The sequence below is a fragment of the Oncorhynchus nerka genome, linkage group LG10 (genome assembly GCF_034236695.1).
Source record: "Oncorhynchus nerka isolate Pitt River linkage group LG10, Oner_Uvic_2.0, whole genome shotgun sequence".
Lineage (NCBI taxonomy): Eukaryota > Metazoa > Chordata > Actinopteri > Salmoniformes > Salmonidae > Oncorhynchus > Oncorhynchus nerka.
The window spans coordinates 18,313,738-18,336,580 of record NC_088405.1 but is presented as its reverse complement, the minus strand read 5'-3'; the positions used below and the strand labels follow the sequence as shown (position 1 = coordinate 18,336,580).

At 42.4% G+C, this 22,843-nt stretch overlaps 1 protein-coding gene across 2 annotated transcripts in view; it reads left to right on the top strand.

The window, feature by feature from the left end:
* Positions 1 to 22,843, top strand: part of LOC115134967 (leucine-rich melanocyte differentiation-associated protein-like) — a 477,253-nt gene that overhangs the window by 305,789 nt on the left and 148,621 nt on the right. For both annotated transcript variants that reach the window (XM_029669101.2, XM_029669102.2), the window contains exons 4-5: positions 1,565 to 1,704; positions 17,420 to 17,552. In XM_029669101.2, coding sequence (XP_029524961.1) covers positions 1,565 to 1,704; positions 17,420 to 17,552 — 273 coding nt within the window. The remainder of the gene's footprint in view (positions 1 to 1,564; positions 1,705 to 17,419; positions 17,553 to 22,843) is intronic.

Genomic DNA, 22,843 nt, shown 5'->3' with positions numbered 1-22,843 from the left:
CTGGTTAGGCTGTTTTCATGTTATCCAGAGCGTTGGTGACCGTAACTGTGCTGCTGGCAATAATTGAATTACTCTTTTTTTGTACTGACATTTACCGACACCGGCCACATTCAACGGGTGTTGAGCATTTGTAAATTCGTCAGTTATTCTGCGCTCTGGCTCACTGACGAGAGTACTCTGAAATCGGAGGAGATAGGCAGAGTGAATTTAGGAATGCACCTGTTGTTGTGCTTCTGTATCTCTGTGTTCTCTATCTCTCTGAAAGGCCTCTGGGGTATTTGTAGTGCATGTAAAAGCAGTGTTAAAGGCATGTGGGTCTTGGTACCTCAGACCCCACAGACTAGTTTCTACGCCACGGGGACCTCTAGTGGAAACAGGGATATAAGACAGCAGGGTCTGTGTCGATATGTTGAGGAAGAAAATGGAAAGAGAGGAACTTCTGAGCATATCTTTGAGAAAGAGCAATATATATATATGTATTAGTAGTATAACCAACTACAAACATTGACAAATTAACCACTAGTATAATAACTCATAAACAGTAGGATGTAAAACTGGAAACCTCAACTAAATTTAAAAAAAAACACATAAATATGTTGAAACAAGACACTAGAACATTTAAGATATGAAAACCAAATATGCAGTCATTATTGTAACTCTGTATACATTTCCAGTTACATGTATATTTTGTGATCAATGATTAATCAGCTCCATACCTGTATACCTTCCTCATAGTAAACCGTAAGCACTCACACTCAAATCCAGACACTGCAATATTACACTGCTTATGATCAGACAGGAAATGTTTCAACTTCCTCCCTTTGCGTTAAGAACCCGGCCTAACTACGTGTCCTGTTTGTCCCTGGTAGCCTCCCCAGTAGATCCATCTACAGGCCCTCCTTGAAGTGCGTGTCAACTGCTCTGAAGCAGAGAGAGATAGAAAGAAAGAAAGAAAGAAAGAAAGAGAGAGAGAGGGGGATGGGGAGGGGGTGAGGGAGAAAGAGAGCGAAAGAGAGGTGAAGTGGCCTGCACATGCTAATGCCCCAATTAGACCACATCTTGATGTGGAGCTGTGCCATTTTACACACTCCACCACTGCATTAGTGCGCTTTCATTTTGACACTTTGGGCTCAATTTTCCAATGAAGTGAATGTATTAGTGATGACTGTGCCTGTTTGGGAGGCTGGTAGCTTTTTTTCCACGTTTGGGGGGGGGGGGGGGGTTTATGGCGTTGGCTACGGCTCTGCGAATCATGGACCGTTTGAACCACAGGGCATCCATCATTTTGTCAATGTTTTAACGCTCCCCACCCGGCCACCTGGGGGGGGGTGAGAAGAGAGGGGGAGAAGAAGAAATGGAGAGGGCAAGAGAGAAGGGAGAGAGGAAGAAAGATGGCAGGGTATAAAGAGAGAGAGAGAGGGAAAATACAGAGAAACAGACAAATAAATGCATCTGAGCCTTAAATTTTTATCCGCTCTCTCACAGCAACCCATTGCCTGTGACTAGCTTTCTGAAGCTGGGGGGGGTAAATGCTAATGTAATTAGCAGCCTTGACCTCTGACACCTGACTGACATCGAGGCACTGCTGGAACACTTGGCGGAGGCAACTCCGTCGCTGCAGTACCTCAGCCTGCTGGGAAACGAGGCCTGTCCCAACCAGCTGGTCAGCCTGGACAAGGATGAGGATGACTACCAGAGATACAGGTAGGGACATGTGTATACAGTGCACACACACACACATACAAGAACAGGAAGGAGGATGACTGTCAGAGATACAGGTAGGGACATGTGTATACAGTACACACACACACACATACAAGAACAGGAAGGAGGAGGACAGTCAGAGATACAGGTAGGGACATGTGTATACAGTACACACACACACATACAAGAACAGGAAGGAGGATGACAGTCAGAGATACAGGTAGGGACATGTGTATACAGTACACACACACACACATACAAGAACAGGAAGGAGGACGACAGTCAGAGATACAGGTAGGGACATGTGTATACAGTACACACACACGCATACAAGAACAGGAAGGAGGATGACAGTCAGAGATACAGGTAGGGACATGTGTATACAGTACACACACACACATACAAGAACAGGAAGGAGGAGGACAGTCAGAGATACAGGTAGGGACATGTGTATACAGTACACACACACACATACAAGAACAGGAAGGAGGAGGACAGTCAGAGATACAGGTAGGGACATGTGTATACAGTACACACACACACATACAAGAACAGGAAGGAGGATGACAGTCAGAGATACAGGTAGGGACATGTGTATACAGTACACACACACACACATACAAGAACAGGAAGGAGGACGACAGTCAGAGATACAGGTCATTGCCAAAGGGTTGCACAGTGATGATGTCATAAAAACTCATGTTGTTTGTTCTCTCATGTTGTTTGTTCCTGGCCGTTCTGCCGTCCCAGGGCAAGACAAAAAAATATCTGGCACCGCTAAACTAGAATAGTCCCAGTAAGCACCTGTCCGTGCTTACTGGGGTGTAGCCTACAGTGTTGCCTGACATTATTTATGAACGCCCATCTATGTGGTAGGCCTACTGTTTGTAAAATACAAAAAGAAACGTTGGCGTCTGTCCGTGCTTACTGGGGTGTAGCCTACAGTGTTGCCTGACATTATTTATGAACGCCCATCTATGTGGTAGGCCTACTGTTTGTAAAATACAAAAAGAAACGTTGGCGTCTGTCCGTGCTTACTAGCTTACTACCATGTCGGCACGCAATGGAATTTTATGAATGACCATCCATGTGGTAGGCCTACCGTTTGTAAAACAGGCAGTTGCATTGGCTTTATTAGTTCTTATTCCTGTGACTAATCACTTTGGCTATTTAAAATCATTAATAGTTCATTGACACACCCGTGCGGCAATCTAAATAATATAAAAATCTGTCAATTTAAGCGATATCAGTTTCTACCGCATGGCCTGCGTCTCAATCTACCGCATCCGCCTCCTCATGAAAATGTCTGTAGTGTCCGGATGGTTTGGCCCACAAACTACCAACAATGAAAATGGGAGACTCTCAGGAATACGATGATGTTCTCCGTTTTACTCTACGACCCCCACACGTCCCACGGGACTCGTCTGAAGGTAACCCAGACAAACAAATGGAATATGGAGGAAGTTTTGTCCCAACAAAAATAAGGTTAAATATGTGTCCAAAAAAACTAAAATATTTCTTTATCTTTCTTATATCTTCTAGATATAGGACAGACACTTTAAAAACTTATTCTTTATCATTTGTTTTTTGACTGTCTTTTTTGCTATTTCTAAATGTCATTCAATGCTTTTCTATGGCCAGAGCATGTGAGCTAAACTATTGAAACCAAACCATATAATTTGAATAAAGAGTATTTTAATAAACAACATGAAAAGGTGACTGTAAGCAGCACTCAATCATTTGAAATAAGTTACTTACTCGTATTAAACAGCATCAAAACATTCTAAATAGGTCAGACAGACAGATAGCCTAACACGCTGCCCAAACCGGAAGCGTCACATGTGCGAGCATTACAAAATACATGTACACATACATGTTATTATATCATTGCACCCACACTGCTCTTGCGCCAATGAGCGTCTGCGTTGCCAGCCACTAAAATAGAAGTTGCTTCTATTTGTGGTGCCGAACGCGATGGAAGTCCTGCTTCTCCCATCTCTTCATGGGCTTTTAGAAGCATATACCCACGTGGGTGATTGATGGGTGAGAACCCATCTCCTCATTGGTTTTACCCACGTGGGTGATTGAAAGATGAATTGATGTCAGTTGTGTTAATTCACCTTATTATGAAAGTTGCCAATCGCCATATAAAGTCCAAAGACGAAAAAGCCTGGAAGGAGGAGAGATGACTAGAAACGATTCGGTTGACCGTTTTATGTGTGGATTAATTGTCAGAGTAGAGGACCTTGTACATTTCAGGTAAAATAACAGCTCAATGTTTATATCCCAGGACAAATTAGCTAGCAGCGGAAAGCTAGCTAGCTAAATAGGACAAAGTAGCTAGCAACTGCAAGCTAGCTAGCTAAATTTCCATAAATGTTTAATACTTTTCAACCTGTCCCCAAAATAATATAATTGGTTCAGAGTTTGTTTTGATATTTCAATCTGCGTGTCGTGATCGCGTTTGGTGTGGAGGGACAAAATCAATTTGCGCACGGTGGTGCACGCTGATGCACGCATGCATCCAGTTTGGGCAAGATGTAAGAAAGAACAAACATTTATTATTTAAGCTATATTATTAGCCTATTATTTCAATGATTTCAAGGCTATAGCCTACAAAGAAATACATTGTGAAGCATTTGCAGGAATATTATAGCGCTCAGCATTTAAACAACATTGTGCATATAGGCTGTGCCTTACTTAGAATGAAATACAAATTAAACAAAAAATGCTTTGAATAATGTTTTAGAAACATGAGTTTGGCCAGAGTCTGGCAATGCAATGGTGCCTGCAGCGGAGAATACCCTATCTGCGTTTGCAGAGCCACTGGGGATGCTAAACACGCCACTCATGCCAGACTGGGCAGCGATGCAGAGTTGTTTTTTAATTATTTGTAATTATTATAGGTAGGCCTAAAGGTTTTATCGGGAAAATAACCCTATCAAAATGGAAAGCTCCTTGAAAGAGGTAATATGTCAGGTCAGGCCTATTGTATAGATAATATACATTTTATATAGATTTTTTGTTTATAAATACTTTGCTACAATGACACACTTAGCTAGCTACCCACCTCATTCCTTTCTGTTAGCATGTGCACGTATAAAGTACACCATCATGCTTTTGGGATGTGTCCTCCTCATCTTTGTAAATCACCTTGATTTTTCACCTGGGTGTTTTATCATTTTTTAATGAAAATATTTATCATACTAGATAACAGTAGCTAAAGCAAGGGGCTATAGCAGCACACAAGTAGACTACATATGCTTGGCTGGGCCTGGCCTGGGCTCTTGAAGTGAGCGGTACAGGAGCGAAATTGGAGTGGGTGAGAAGGCCAATGCGCCAGGCTTTGGGAGACTCGCTCCACGCTCCAGTCAAATTGGGCACACTATGCTCCAGCTCCAGCTCCACTCACATGCTCTGCTATGGACTACGGTATTGTTTTAAAATGTATACCTAAAGGGGTCCTAACATCCTAAATCAAATGGCTAAATGATCCAAAAAATACCATATTATACCATATTATATATAGCCTATTTGCAATGATAATCAATGTCTTTACACAGTGGAAAATGCAGAAGTATTTTCTTTTTCGCTATGACCAGCTCGTCAAAATATTTACGGATACAAACTCGAAAACCATTGATCATGACAATGTAGTCCACAGTTGTGAATACCCGGATTATCCATTCCACAGTTGTGAATACCCGGATTATCCATTCCACAGTTGTGAATACCCGGATTATCCATTCCACAGTTGTGAATACCCGGATTATCCATTCCACAGTTGTGAATACCCTGATTATCCATTCCACAGTTGTGAATACCCTGATTATCCATTCCACAGTTGTGAATACCCGGATTATCCATTCCACAGTTGTGAATACCCTGATTATCCATTCCACAGTTGTGAATACCCGGATTATCCATTCCACAGTTGTGAATACCCTGATTATCCATTCCACAGTTGTGAATACCCTGATTATCCATTCCACAGTTGTGAATACCCTGATTATCCATTCCACAGTTGTGAATACCCTTATTATCCATTCCACAGTTGTGAATACCCTGATTGTCCATATTGTTCATTTTACTTTGACCTGTCCTGTTGTTAGAATATGAATGTTTGTTAACATGTCAGAGTTTTTTTTTTGTTGATTGGGCGCCGTTTAGATCAGGCTATTTGATCGGAGAAACCTGCACGATGTTAAATGTGTCCGTCTCATTACATTGTCATACAATTTATCTCCAGCCTGTAGGCTACAGAAAAGGCCACATTCTCTTTCTATCGTATCCTAAATCTGCTACATGATTTATGATAGACGATTGTTTTGGACGGAAGGTTGGTGGAGCGCAGCAGCAATGCATCTCTCCAACAGCACCCTGGAGAGGCGCGCTAGAAATCAAGATAAATATTTTGCGCCCCGGCCTTTGACAAAGTGGGCACTACTTATCACTGGGTGGCATCAGCGCTCACCTAAAAAGCCCTTATGCTACAGGTTAAGATAAATTCTAATAGTTTTTGGGCAGAATTACAGTTGAAGTCGTAAGTTTACATACACCTTAGCCAAATACATTTTTTCACAATTCCTGACTTTTAATCTTAGTAAAAATTCCCTGTTTTAGGTCAATTCGGATCACCACTCTATTTTAAGAATGTGTCAGAATAATAGTAGAGAGAATGTCTTTCATTACATTCCCAGTGGGTCAGAAGTTTACATACACTCAATTAGTGTTTGGTAGCATTGCCTTTAAATTGTTTAACTTGGGTCAAATGTTTTGGTTAGCCTTCCACAAGCTTCCCACAATACATTGGGTGAATTTTGGCCCATTCCTCCTGACAGAGCTGGTGTAACTGAGTTAGGTTTGTAGGCCTCCTTGCTTGCACATGCTTTTTCAGTTCTGCCCACAAATTTTATATGAGTTTGAGGTCAGGGCTTTGTGATGGCCACTCTAATACCTTGACTTTGTTGTCCTTAAGCTATTTTGCCACAACTTTGGAAGTATGCTCGGGGTCAATGTCCATTTAGAAGACCCATTTGCGACTAAGCTTTAACTTCCTGACTGATGTCTTGAAATGTTGCTTCAATATATCCACATCATTTTCCTTCCTCATGTGCCATCTATTTTGTGAAGTGCACCAGTCGCTCCTGCAGAAAAGCTCCCCCACAACATGATGCTGCCACCCCTGGGATGGTGTTCTTCGGCTTGCAACCCTCCACCTTTTTCCTCCAAACATAACAATGGTAATTATGGCCAAACAGTTCTATTTTTGTTTCATCAGTCCAAAGGACCTTTCTCCAAAAGTGCGATCTTTTTCACCATGTGCAGTTGCAAACTATAGTCTGGCTTTTTTATGGCGGTTTTGGAGCAGTGGCTTCTTCCTTGCTGAGCGGCCTTTCAGGTTATGTCGATATAGGACTCGTTTTACTGTGGATATAGATACTTTTGTACCTGTTTCCTCCAGCATCTTCAAAATGTCCTTGCGGTTCTGGGATTCATTCGCACTTTTCGCATCAAAGTATCTTCATCTCTAGGAGACGGAACGCGTCTCCTACCTGAGCGGTATGACGGCTGCGTGTTCCCATGGTGTTTGTACTTGCATACTATTGCCTTGACATACATCCACAGGTACACCTTCAATTGACTCAAATGATGTCAATTAGCCTATCAGAAGCTTCTAAAACCGTGAATTTTCCAAGCTGTTTAAAGGCACAGTCAACATAGTGTAACTTCTGACCCACTGGAATTGTGATGCAGTGAATTATAAGTGAAATAATCTGTCTGTAAACAATTGTTGGAAAAATTACTTGTGTTATGCACAAAGTAGATGTCCTAATTGACTTGCCAAAACTATAGTTTTGTTAACAAGAAATTTGTGGAGTGGTTGAAAAAGGAGTTTTAATGACTCCAACCTAAGTGTATGTAAACTTCCCACTTCAACTGTATATGAGGTTTTATGTGTTGTTGGAGGTACTGTACATCTTAGTAAGTTTAGCTGACCAAGACGTACCTCATCAATCTTCCGATATAGTTTTTAATTTGAACAACTATTTATATTCAGATTTTTGAAAGTTATTATATTTTTGGGAACTTTTTTATGTATTTAATGTATTGAAAGGGGAACGAACGTTCCGTTTCTCAACCAGATTGTGGATTGAACCTCCTGGTTTTAAAAGCTTTATCAAACCACCTCTGGTTGGGCAAAATGCATTTCATGTGTGACTAGTCACAACCACAAATGAGTGTTTACTAGCAGTGCAGACCATGCATTAAATATCACAGCCTTCATGCGATGTGACCACCATTTGTCAGCCTCTACATGAAACACGATAAAAGGAAAAAACACTCTCTTTTGTCTGTTTTAGCCCTAAGTGCTTGTTCCTGACTTTGTGTTCTGTATTAATAATTTACTAGCACCGAGGATCTCTCGCTCTCTCTCTCTCTCTCTCTGTGTCTTTCTCTCTTTCTCTCTCTTTCTCTCACACTCTCTCTCTCTCTCTCTCTCTCTCTGTGTCTTTCTCTCTTTCTCTCTCTTTCTCTCACACTCTCTCTCTCACTCTCTCTCTCTCTCTCTCTCTCTCGGCAGGGTAGCCTAGTGGTTAGAGCGTTGGACTAGTAACCAGAAGGTTGCAAGTTCAAACCCCCGAGCTGACAAGGTACAAATCTGTCGTTCTGCCCCTGAACAGGCAGTTAACCCACTTGCCATCATTGAAAATAAGAATTTGTTCTTAACTGACTTGCCTGGTTAAATAAAGGTCAAATAAAAAAATTATCTCTCTCCCTTTCCCTCTCTCTCTCTCTACCATGCCCTGACTGATACTGTGTATGGTCCTGTGATGTAATATTCATAATGTGTCACACTGTAAAACATCAATTTGAGCGTGATTCAGTTTCCATCTCTCTCAATTACCAAGGCAAGCAGTCAAGTACTGTGTCGCTCACTGAACGGTGTCATTTAGTCCAATGGCATAATAATATAAATACACACAAATAATGAAATATGTCTTTATACAGACCAGATTCAGTCATCACTGTTTTAATGTGTGAAAGAAAATATGAATACTGTGAAAACAGAAGTTGCCCAGTGAAATAACCTTTCTTTTTCTCTTTCTTTTTCTCTCTCTGCCTCTTTCTCTCTCTCCCTCTCTACCTCTCTCTTTGTGTTGTAACGGAGGAAGTTTGACATCCTAGCTACAGTGTATTTGAAATCAAATCCAGTGTTATTTGTCGCGTACACATTCAGTGCATTCGAAAAGTATTCAGACCCTTTGACTTTTTCCACATTTTGTTACGTTACAGCCATATTCTATAATGGATTAAATAAATGTTTTTTTCTCAGCAATCTACACACAATACCCCATACTGACAAAGCGAAAGCTGGATTTGACAAATGTTAACAAAAAAATAAAATACAATAAAAACACATACCTTATTAACATATGTATTCAGACCCTTTGCTATGAGACTCGAAATTGAGCTCAGGTGCATCCTGTTTCCATTGATCATCTTTGTTTCAAATATGTTTTATTGAACACACACAAGAATGGTGTATAGGTATAAAAGACAGGTATACAATTCTTATATAAACATGAAAGAGCAGACAGGAACAACAAGACCCAGAGTTCTGGGTACAAAACAAATATTACAAAACAAGACATACAGAACAAGGACACGTAGAAAGAAAGAGGGTAGATGTCACCCCCCTTTATCCCCCACCCCCCTTATTCCCCCCCTTTATCCCCCCCTTCCGACTGCTGCCCAAAGGTAGATTAAAATATTACAATTGAGAGTGCGTTAATAAGTACAAATTCACAGCACCGACTCGTCCAAGTAGGAGAGGAAAGGCTGCCAGATTTGATCAAATGTTGATAATTTATTGTTCAGAATATATCTAATTCTGTGTACAGTGTTTGCCAATTCGCTGAGCCATAATTTGGTAGAGGGCGCTTCCCTCCTTTTCCAAAACAACAAGATTTGTTTCTTTTGCCGAAATGAGACTGTAAGAGGTGAGTTGTTTTGGGGGTTTAATCCGTTTAGGGAATCAGACACTCCCAGGATTATCAGAAGCGGGTCTGGGTCTATTGAAGTCTCCAGAACTTCAGAGAGGATCCTAAAAATTCCACACCAATAACCATACAAGCTAGAGCATAGGGCAAAGCAGTGGAGTAGTGTACCCTGCGCAGCCTGACATTTATCACACATAGGGGATGTATCAGGAAATATCCACAGCAGTTTGGTTTTGGAATAGTGTAATACCTTGAATTGTATGAGACGATGTCTGGAATTAATGGAGCATGTGTGGATATACTCCAAGCTCTCTTCCCAGTCTGCCATTGAAATGTCAGTCCCTAGAGAAGGGGTGACACTCCTCACGCTCCATAATAAACCAGCTGGATGACGGAGGTGTGTCATCCAGCAGAAACTTAACAGCGCTGGAGGTTAGCGGCCTAGTAATAAAATATAACATTTGGGAAAGACAATCCTCCTTCCATCTGTCCTGTGTGTTTTATAATCCCAGATGAAAGGATTGATAATTGAGTCCAGTTGTTTATGAAAGGATTTAGGTATGAATACTGGGATGTTCTGGTATAGGTAGTGCAGTTGTGGGAGGAAGACCATTTTAATGGCATTAATTCGTCCGAGCAGAGAAATTGGGAGAGTTCTCCAAAATTGTATGTTTGCCTTGAGTTTTTGCATCAGAGAGGGAAAATTATCTTTAAATAGTAAGGCGTATTGTTTGGTAACTACAATTCCTAGGTAGGTAAATTCTTCTGAAGATAACTTAACTGGAAGATGTTCTAGCCAGGAGGTGTTTTGCAACCGTATGGGCATTAATTCACTCTTGTTACAATTTATTCTGTATCCCGAGAAGGTACCAAACAAATTATTCACATCAATAATAGCTGGAATACTAGCTTGGGGTTCTGTTACATAGAGAATGTCATCTGCGTATAGGGAAATCTTATTTAGAGTATCTTTAGTATTATAGCCGTGTATTGCTGCATGAGATCTAATCGCCTGAGCGAGAGGTTCAATAATTAGGGCTAAGAGCATAGGCGACAGCGCACAACCCTGCCTTGTCCCTCTGTAAAGGTTAAATCGGGGCGTCAATGATTTGTTAGTGAGTATTCTCGCACAGGGGTTCCTATATAAAAGCTGGATCCAATTTATAAAAGCTGGGGTGCTTCATTTAGTTCAGTTACCTTCGCTTTCTTGGTACAGGAACAATGGTGGTCATCTTGAAACTAGTGGGGATAGCATACTGGGATGGGGAGAGATTGAATATGTCCGTAAACACTCAAGCAAGCTGGTCTGCAATGCTCTGAGGAGCCTTGCGAAGGTTAACATGTTTAAATGTCTTACTCCCGTCAGACACAGGGAGAACGAGAGCTACCTGTCCTCGTGAGCGGCGGTGGCCCGCGTCGTCGGCACTGTGTTTTCCTCGGTTTTCCCTTTATAGTACATGATTGCCTGGAGTCCATGCAACATACGTCTCGTGTCTGTGCCGTTGAATTGCGACTCCACTTTGTCTCTGTATTGATATTTTTCCTGTTTGATTGCCTTATGGAGGGCATAGCTGGACTGTTTGTACTCGTCCATGTTCCCAGTCACCTTGCTGTGGTTCTCGCTTTCAGTTTTTTGCGCGGATGCTGCCATCTATCCATGTTTTAAGGTTTGAATCGTTTTTAATCGTTACAGTGGGAACAACATCCCCTATGCACTTCCTGATGAACTCTGTCACTGAGTCAGTGTATACGTCAATGTTTTTCTCAGAAGCAACCTGGAACATATCCCAGTCCGCGTGATCAAAACAATCTTGAAGCATAGATTCTGATTAGTCAGACCAATGTTGAACTGTCCTTACCACGGGTACTTCCTGTTTGAGTTTCTGCCTATAGGAAGGGAGGAGCAGAATGGAGGTGTGATATGATTTGCTGAAGGGAGGGCGGCGGAGAGCCTTGTATCCGTCCCGGAATGGAGAGTAGCAACAGTCGAGAGTTTTTGAGGCGCGAGTAGTGCAGGCGATGTATTGATAAAACTTGGGTAGCGTTTTCCTCAGATTTGCTTTGTTAAAGTCCCCAGCTAAAATAAATGCGGCCTTAGGATATGCGGTTTCCAGTTTGCACAAAGTCCAGTGTAGTTCCTTGATAGCCATCATGGTATCGGCTTGAGGGGGAATATACACGGTTGTAACGATGACCGAAGATAATTCTCTCGGGAGGTAATGCGGTCGGCATTTCATTATGAGGTATTCCAGGTCTGATGAACAAAAGGTATTGAGTTCCTGAACATTACCACAATCACACCATGAGTAGTTAATCATGAAACATACACCTCTACCTCTACCTTTTTTCTTGTCCATGCGATGTACTGATTGCCCGGCTGCCTGTATGGACGGAGACAGTATATCCGGAGAGAGCCATGATTCTGTGAAACAGATTATGTTACAGTTCCTGATGTCTCTCTAGAAGTAGATCCTCGCCCAGAGCCTGTCTACTTTATTGTCCAGGGACTGAACATTAGCGAGTAATATACTTGGAAGCTGTGGATGGAATGCACGCCTCCTGAGTCAGAATTAAAGTCCACTCTGTATACCTCTTTTCTGTCAGCGGCATCTTGGAGAAGCCTCTGGGATGAGTGAAATTGCCTCTGGGGGTATGTCACACATTCATCGTGAAGCAGAACCAGTTGTTACCTGCCATGTTTACACATTGGCTTGAGTGACATAATCTTTTTGGAGGTCTTTCGTTCCTCCCTGATTAAATACTTTTCCTACAGTTGGACAGTTTTCCTTCAGGTGCCCTATACCCCCCACCAGCACTGGGTCCCGAGCTCACTCATCCCTCAACCCATCCACTCAACCCATCCGCTCAAACATCATGAACAAGTTTTTAAGGAGAACTGTAAAAAGGAGACTTGAATTATAATTATTCCTTTTTGTCAGACAACGTCTATTTGAGTCTTTTGTGTATTACAATAGAATAAATGTCAGGGGTTTCAGCTCTCTGTCACTCAACTGCTAAAACACCTCAGGCCTGGTCTGGAGCTTTTATAAGCCTTGCATGCATATCAATCCATTTGCGTAGTGGCATAGAGCAGTACAGGTGCTGACAGAAGTTGCACACATTTTTAGTAGCCCATGCATGGTCTGTGAAAAATGTGGCCTTTTATAGATGCATTTCATGCAATTCTACATCATGCGTCATTCATCACGACTGGAGACTTTGGCAGAATGTTTTTTATTATCAAAATGATAGGCTACTTTGACAATGACAAACTGAGAATCTGAAATCAATAAAAACCACCTTGTCAGGAATCAATCAATTGACTAGGTCTAGGTGTGTGGAGACACACATATTGTACAATATGAGGAGGACATTATACTCCTAAAAAGCTTTCTAGTTTCACTGACTCACCCAACGATGTACAGCTCACTCCAGGGACAGTGTTATGGGCGAGCCTTAGGGGGCCTGGCCCGCCCTGCCGTACCTCCTTTCACAGATTATTTTCTGTTCAGCAGGAGCCATTTGCTTTTCAACTTGTGTTTTCCCGCGATTGTATTTGAAATATTGCGAAAGGCCTGTTTTGTCTTCATGTTGTTCACTGACAGATTTGCTGCGCATTCCAGACTATAGGCTATGCCTTGTTATTGGGCTCCACACAATCCACTAGGCAGTTTTTTAAAGAAGCTATTGATCCTCTGTGGCTCAATTATTGGCCTAATCATGGTGTAGTATTGCCTGGCTACCCAAACTCCTTGCTCCGGGCCAAAAGCTATGCCACGCCCACGGACGCTAGTTTCTTCCCCGCAATGAGTCTGGATCTGAGAACCTCCCTGATGATTTCTAGAACGCAAACACGTTCTCTAACCATTCTGATTGGTCCCAGAAACCGCTGATGACTTTGTTTTGTACGAAACCTCTCAGTTTAACTTCACCACAATCGACCTCAACGATGTCAGTTTCAGACTGAAGAATGTAGTGAACATAGAGCAGTGGAAGAATTCAGTTTGAGTCGTCAGGCAAGGTGTACTAGGCTATTCTGAATTATTTAATTTCTTTCTGAACAGATAGCAGTAATTCTATAGCTTTGGCAAATTGATTTACCTCCAGTGCCCTTCCAGCGGCTATGATTCTATAAGGACATAAATGCTCAAGTGCTGCGTCTGTGGCAGTACTGTTGATATTTAAACTGGGTAGCTTACTACACACACTCAAACTAAGTTTACCACCACTCAAATGGGCACTTGGTGAGTGGGAGGGCGAAGGGGCGGGTACAGGGGCACAGGTATCTGTGTACGTGCCTCCTCTACTGCTAAAACACCTCTGGCCTGAGGGGTATACTACAAAGTAGGATCAATAAGTTAGCCAGCTGACTTTGATAAACAACCAGAAATAACTTGATTTTCAGGTTTATTAAGATGTAACGATCTTCTTCATCTGAGGAGTATGAAAGATCGGACCAAAACGCAGCGTGGTAAGTGTCCATTTTAATGAAATATAACTGAACACTGAATACCAAATAACCAAATGAAACAACGAAATGAAAATCGAAACAGTTCTGTATGGTGAAACACAGACACAGAAAACAACTACCCACAACCCATAGTGGGAAAACAGGCTGCCTAAGTATGGTTCTCAATCAGAGACAACGATTGACAGCTGCCTCTGATTGGGAACCACACCAGGCCAAACACATAGAACTATAACACATGGAACAAAAATATAGAATGCCCACCCCAACTCACGCCCTGACCAAACTAAAATACAGACATAAAGAGGGAACTAAGGTCCCCCCCCCCCCCCAAAGGTGTGGACTCCGGCCGCAAAACCGAAACCCATAGGGGAGGGTCTGGGTGGGCTTCTGTCCGCGGTGGCGGCTCTGGTGTGGGACGTGGACCCCACTCCACCATAGTCTTGGCCCACAAAACTGTTTGGCTGTAACCTCGGACTGGGGACCCTTGCAGCGGGCCCCGAATAGACGGAAGACTCCGGCAGCGCCGGACAGGCGGGAGCCTGCGGCTGCCCCGGAGTGAAGGGCGGCTCTGGCAGCTCCGGAGTGACGGGCGGCTCTGGCAGCATAAGAAATATAAACGTAGATGTGTGTTTTTGGTTGTTGAATTAAGTAGGCCATGCCCATTTCAAGCTTATTTTTCTAAATAATAAAAATATATTTCAGAATATTTAGGCAAGTTCCCAGTATAATTCCTATATCCTGATTTGTACTATACCCTCTCAGATGTTCTCAGGCTTGAGTCATAATATACTGTTTGTATCATCTTTTATAGTTTTGTCAGAAAGTGAGTGTAGCTGGTGCATGAAGTCAGGTGCAGGAGAGCAGAATGAGTGAGCAACGTACTTTACTCAACAAGGCACAAGGTAACAATTACACTTGACCAAAACAAGACGGTAAAGATAACGCAAGGGTGAACACAGCACCCGTCAAAAAACTAGCCATCAAAATAAACCTAACTGAACATGAATAATCCCGCACAACACCATGGGGGAAACAGAGGGTCTAAATACAGGCACAAATAATTGTGAAATGGAAAACAGGTGTGTGAAAACAAAGACAAAACAAAAGGAAAAAGAAAGGGCATCCGTTATGGCTAGTAGATCGGCAACGGCGAGCGCCGCCCGAACAAGGAGAGGCACCGACTTCAGAAGAAGCCGTGACAAGTTTATAGATCAATCAATATCCCCCTTCCCTATAATCCTAGTGTGTTGACATGCTGACATTGGTTTTACTATCTATCTTCACCCCTACTGTTACCACCATCATCACCTTCTGTATGGAGCCTGTCTGTGTCCATATCGTGGTTCCTCCATGTCCCTCCTCACCCATCACTTAGCTACTGCTGCTGCTGTCTCTTCCTCTGTTCTGTTTGGCTGTAACCTCCAGCCTTGACATGTCTGTAACTCTGTTCAGTTTGGCTGTAACCTCCAGCCTTGACATGTCTGTAACTCTGTTCAGTTTGGCTGTAACCTCCAGCCTTGACATGTCTGTTACTCTGTTCAGTTTGGCTGTAACCTCCAGCCTTTACATGTCTGTTACTCTGTTCAGTTTGGCTGTAACCTCCAGCCTTGACATGTCTGTAACTCTGTTCAGTTTGGCTGTAACCTCCAGCCTTTACATGTCTGTTACTCTGTTCAGTTTGGCTGTAACCTCCAGCCTTGACATGTCTGTTACTCTGTTCAGTTTGGCTGTAACCTCCAGCCTTGACATGTCTGTTACTCTGTTCAGTTTGGCTGTAACCTCCAGCCTTGACATGTCTGTTACTCTGTTCAGTTTGGCTGTAACCTCCAGCCTTGACATGTCTGTTACTCTGTTCAGTTTGGCTGTAACCTCCAGCCTTTACTTGTCTGTTACTCTGTTCAGTTTGGCTGTAACCTCCAGCCTTGACATGTCTGTAACTCTGTTCAGTTTGGCTGTAACCTCCAGCCTTGACATGTCTGTTACTCTGTTCAGTTTGGCTGTAACCTCCAGCCTTGACATGTCTGTTACTCTGTTCTGTTTGGCTGTAACCTCCAGCCTTGACATGTTTGTTCTGTTCATCTTCTCTGCTCTCCTCTCCTCTGTCCTCCTCTCCTCTGCTCTCCTCTCCTCTGTCCTCCTCTGCTCTCCTCTCCTCTGTCCTCATCCTCTCTGTCCTCCATTCCTCTGCTCTTCTCTCCTCTGTCCTCCTCTGCTCTCCTCTCCTCTGTCCTCTTCTCCTCTGTTCTCCACTCCTCTGTTCTCCTCTCCTCTGCTTTCCTCTGCTCTCCTCTCCTCTGTCCTCCTCTCCTCTGCTCTCCTCTGTTCTCCTCTCCTCTGTCCTCCTCTCCTCTGTCCTCCTCCTCTCTGTCCTCCTCTCCTCTGCTCTTCTCTCCTATGTCCTCCTCTCCTCTGTCCTCTTCTCCTCTGCTCTGTTCTCCTCCCCTCTGTTTTCCTCTCCTCTATCCTTCTCTCCAATGTTCTCCTCTCCTCTGTCCTCTTCTCCTCTGTCCTCCTCTCCTCTGTCCTCTCCCTTCCTCTGCTGTCTTTTGTTCCCACCCGCTTTCTGAATGGATCTGTTGTCATCTCCGTATCCCAGCCGTTATCAACCTGATGTTTCCTCTCCCTCCCAATGAAAGATAGTGTCTGAAAGCTTAGAGAAGATATCTGTGATGTTACAGGAATGACAGCTCTGGCAGATGGGGCGTATCTCCTTTCGTTCTATTTATATTTCTGCCCTTATTTTTATCAACTTTGAAGGTTATTGCATGGAAGGATAGATGGCATCGCCATTATATCTCTACTAAGTAAACAAGTAGTCTTTTCAAGTTGTTTGTTGATATGTCCCGTTTTACAAATTGGAATTTCTGTCATTTCATTTGCATAATAGCTTTTGTACGTGGATATGAACAAGTTGTTAAGCTCTGGAAGATGATGTTTAACTACAATATATACACATCTTGTGCTTTGATTATGTATTCACAAGATATGTTCAGTTTCTATTGTAATATAGGACTTTTTACTCAAATCATCGTGTGTATACATTTGTTTGTTTTTCTGTCGATATTGTTAATTCCCCTATTCTATAAAGTAAAGTGTGTGTTATATGTTTTGGTGTACAGTCAACTGAGACATTTCATGGTATAATACGTAAAGTACATCTCTTGTAGATCATATTTTATGTCATATCTGTTAGCAAAATGTGTTACCAACATTTTTGCCTGTGTGTGTTTTTCCTCAGGTACTTTGTTCTGCACAAGCTACCCACCCTAAAGTTCCTAGACACTAGGAAGGTTTGTAAGACAGAACAGCAGGAGGCTGTGGCACGGGGAGCCTTCATGAAGGTGGTTAAACCCAAGTCATCAGACATGGTGGTGAGTGCACGCTTTAAATTGTAATACCGCTGCTTTTCCGGACACAGATTAGGCCTGGCCCTGGATTAACAAGCACTTCCAATGGAGAATCTCAATTGAAAGTTAGATACAGTATAAAGTGTCCTGAAGTATGTAACTGAATGAGGTGTTAAATTCCTGATAGGAGGTACTGGCTCTTCATGCAGGAAAATACATATTTAGGGCTTTCCAGTCCAGAGAAACTAGAGTACAGTAAGTGAATAAAGAGACAACAAAAAACATTCACTGCCCAGTTTATGGAACCTATCAGGAAATAAAGAACTAGTTGTTTCTTTTTCAGCCATTCAGAGGGTTGAATGGAGTCCCCCTCATTAGCAGTGTGATGAGAGAGATCCTATATCTCTGATATAGCTGATTATCTAATAGTTCCCTCACCTCGCATTGGGGTCAATCATTTGTCTAATCCATCTAACCCTATTAAGACCATAATTAAGTGATGTGTATGAGCAGTGAACCCCCCCCCCCCCTCCTTCTCTTTCATTCCTTCCTGTCCTCCTTTCTTCATCCGTGTCTGAGTGTCAGTCTCCCGTTGCAGGGGTCCTGGTGTGGTAGCCCTTTGAACAGAAGCCCTTACCGTGCCCCCTCTCCCTCCCTCCGAGGGGACTCTCTTTAATGAGTGTGTGTGTGTGTGTATGCTTGTGTGTGTCTCTCTGTGTATGTGACCACGGTTTGACCTCATTCTGTATGCATAAGCCCAGATCAAAGTGGACGGGCGGCTGTCCGGTCGCAGCAGCGTCGCAGAGCATGACAGCGCTGGCCATCGGAGCGACATCTCACGTACACGCTTCATTTTTCTCAACCATGCACTTATTCCTCCCTCGCTCGTTAGGGCCAGACTAATTATAGTTTGGGATTTCATAGATGTAACCCTCCTCACCCTTCTCCCCTCATCTCCCTTTCCCCCCCTTTCAGAGGGGTGTAAATGAATAGCTTTGCTAAGATTTGATTCCATGTAATTACAAGGTCATTAAATATTTACTGGTTGGATCAGCGAGGCTGCCCCGTCCAAAGGTCCCCAGGGCCTTACAGACTGAGAGCAGTCTGGGAGGTAAGAACAAAGCCAACCAATGACGAGGCATGATGCATTTAGAACAGACTGAGGGTTGCATGGAGAAATCAGGTAGAAATACAGGGTGCATGGAAAAAGTTGAAATATTTATAATTTCAGACAAAATATTCCAGTGTTTTAGTGTCCGTTCATATGACTCTTTTCTCTTGATTCAACGTGCAAATGGCAGAGCAAGAAAAGAAAACAAGGAAATAAGTTAACCCCATTCTGGCATGTTTGCTAGATTTAGAGGAGTAGAATAAAAACACTGCTCATCCACTTCATATGAAAAGAAGCAGAGTGCTTTAACAATGCTTGTTGGCAGGCAAAAGTCACTTTGGAGGATTACAGTATATTTACATAGCCTTGCCAATGTAGCAGCAACGCTTGCTTCTGTTGTCATAGAGTTAGATATGGCTGAACATTATCAAGCTAGTTGATTTCTATGTGTTTGTGACAGAGTAAATAGCAAAACATGTTATGTATATTATCAGATAGAAATGTCCCATTATGTGTATCTTCCTTTACTTAAATACTGTAGATAACACACTTTCTACAGTGCAGTACACTGTTTTTTCTGCTGCTGCTGCACCTTAGCAGCCTTTGACTGAATATACTGTGTAACCTTTATACAGACTTCATACACCCTTATTGTAGTTGGACTTTGCTCATAAGTGATTTGTGAAATATCTATGTAGGACTTATGAAGACCTGTGAATACTCTACAAAGCCTTTATAAGTTGTTTGTTTAAAGTGGTACAGCGACCGTGATGAGAGTCAGAGTTGGGCTCGTGTGGTTCTAAACGTCCCATCCCGTGCTTGGGTCCTTGCCTCTTGGGGTGTTGGTTTCCACCATAACAGTTTGTTTTGAGTCCGATGAAGCATGATGTGGCAGCCATAACCCTCTCGGCGGGGCACGTGTACACCCTGCCTCACCGCCATTTAATTGGCTCCATCATCAGAACCATTGTGTTTCTGACCAATCGTGCGGGTCACCAATTAACGAGTGGTGCAGACAAACGAGGCATTAGGGAGGAAGAGATGATGATGGTGTAATTAGACATTTGTGTTTTCTTTTATGTCTCGTACAGTGGGGCGTCCCTTCATAACACAGGAGCCTGGTGTCTGGGGTTACTGTAGCACAGTTACACTGGACAGTAATTACACTGAACAAAAATATTAACACTAATTAATACTCTCTCTAGTCTCACTAAATTCTCTCCTCTCTCCCTCTCTTCTCTTCTCCCTCACACTCTCTTTTTGTGAGAGTTACTGTTTAAATACTGTGGTTGTTTCTGAATACCAATGTTTGGGGTACAATCAAAGTTAAAGAAGTGTCATGACTGATCAGAATGGGTCAGATCAGACAGGTGGGGGATGACCGTCACCAGGCTTCTCTCTCGCCCACAGAGGGGCGGAGGGAGCTGCTGGATGGTCGACAGTTCCCACCCTGTTGTAAATTACAGGAGAAGGAGACATTATTTCCCCCAGTGTTAAACCCAAGGAATGTTCTTTGTTAACAGACTTTTCCCCCCCGAAACTCTAACACGGTCAAATGTGAATAATGGAGCAACAATTCTAACACAAGAATGTGGGGAATGGTCAACGGGGAGCTATAGAAAACTAATGTCATATTGGTTTTCATTTTGTGATGTCATTAAAAATTGTATGGACGAAATACTGTAACTTGGAAAGTATATCCCCTTTATAGGTCAAGTTTCTATCCAATATGTTGTGCATATGATATGAAAAAGGATGAAAGTACATTTGTTAAGATATGAATGGGATTTTAGGAGGTATAAGAGAATCTATCGCCTATAAACTGTGCATAAGTAAGTAGCCACACCCCGATAAGGTCAGAGAGCATGTCAGACCGACGGAACCGTGCCCTTTAAAATGATTACCAACAGAGATTAACATTAGACCAGGAAACGTAAGGCACGTTTGAAATAGTTGGAACGTTTAACCTCAACACGAGGTGAAGAAATAAACTCACCTTCCTTTAGACCAGAGACACGGCGAGCTGCAGGTCATGTCCATCGTGGTCCAAATCATGAATACCAACACGATGGGGAAAACAAACCCCCCTCTTAAACAATCACTGAAACAGCTGATTAGCTGATTTGAGTCAAATATTTTCTTGAAAAGCGAACCTAAGTGAGACTATCCTACTATGCTCATCACCAATGGGAACGGTCGACACGGCTGGCTAGCTGTCTTCCAGAGTGAACAATAGTAGAAGACAGGAAAAGGGAGACCCCTTTTGGACAATCAGAGAAATACAGCTTGCCGCTAAAAGGCCAACAACCTTCCTAAGGAGGGCTGGTTCCAACAGAGATAAACGGCAAACAAAGGCACTCACGAAAATACATTCATGATTTCTTATTCCAAACGGGCGGCAGTTTGTGTGCAAACTTTATGATTACTGTGAGAATAGTTCTGAAAAGTATTGACGATAAGTGTCTTCTCTCTCTCTTTCCCCCTTTTCATGTTGTTGTGTAAAAAGCCACCATTTTGTAAAAGTCCGCTAGGGAACTTTGTCTCATGTAATAAGTGTGTATGTTATCCTGTTTATTTATGTTATCCTTATTATTTAGTTAGCTAGTAAATAAATAATTAAACATATTTGTGTAGTACTGAATCATTAGCAAGGGTGGGACATTAAAAACTTAAATATTTTGTTTCACCGAGTCGTGGCTGACCGACGCCTTTAATAACATACAGCTGGTGGGGTTTACGTTGCATCGGTATGATAGAACAGCCGCATCTGGTAAGACAAGGGGTGGCGGTCTGTGTATACTTTTAAACAGCTTGAGCACGCAATCTAATAGTATCTCATGATAACCTGTAGACCACACTATTTACACACTAAGAGAGTTTTCATCTATATTTTTAGTAGCTGTCTATCTACCACCACAAACGATGCTGGCATGAAGACCGCACTCAATGAGCTGTGTAAGGCTATAAGCAAACAAGAAAATGCTCATCCAGAGGTGGCACTCCTAGTGGTTGGGGACTCGAATGCAGGGAAACTTGCATCCTTTTTACCCAATTTCTACTAGCATGTTAAATGTGCAACCAGAGGGGGATAAAACTCTATACCACCTTTACTCCACACACAGAGTGTAAGGGTGTTTAACTGGCGGCAGAGAAGGAGGAGAGAAATAACTGTGTTTCCAACGGCGCAGTTTATTTACAAAAAACCCCACTGGAAAACATAATAACAAAAATCAATGGGTAACATAACCCGACGCACACCAGTACAGACGTACACATACACTTACAATAAACAATCACTGACAAAGACATGATGGGAAACAGAGGGGCGCTACCCATCCCGTTAGCGGGATCATTTTCGTCAGCAACCGCTGAATAGCATAGCGCAACAGTCAAATAATATTACAAGAAAATATTAATATTCATGAAATCACAAGTGCAATTTTGCAAAACACAGTTTAGCCGTTTTTTAATCCACCTGTCGTCTCAGATTTTGAAATTATGCTTTACAGCGAAAGCAATCCAAGCGTTTGTGTAAGTTTATCGATAGCCTAGCATAGCATTATGTACACTTAGCATCAGGAAGCTTGGTCACGAAAATCAGAAAAGCAATCAAAGGAATCGTTTACCTTTGATGATCTTTGGATGTTTTCACTCACGAGACTCCCAGTTACACAACAAATGTTCCTTTTGTTCCATAAAGATTATTTTTATACCCAAAATACCGACGTTTGTTTGTCGCGTTATGTTCAGAAATCCACAGGAAAGAGCGGTCACGACAACGCAGAGGTATATTCCAAATAATATCCATAATGTCCACAGAAACATGTCAAACGTTTTTTATAATCAATCCTCAAGTTGTTTTTAAAATATATATTCGATAATATATCAACCGAGTGTGTAGCTTTTTCAATAACATCGGGAGAAACAATGGCCGCTTTACTCAGTTGCACAAAACTCACTCTGAGAGCCCCCACCTATCCACTTACGCAATGTGATCCTTCACGCTCATTTTTCAAAATAAAAGCCTGAAACTATGTCTAAAGACTGTTGACACCTTAGGGAAGCCATAGAAAAAGGACTCTGGTTGATATGCCTTTAAATGGAGGATAGGCATGCATAGGAACAGAGAAGTTTCAAAATAAGAGGCACTTCCTGATTGGATTATCCTCAGGCTTTCGCCTGCAATATCAGTTATGTTATACTC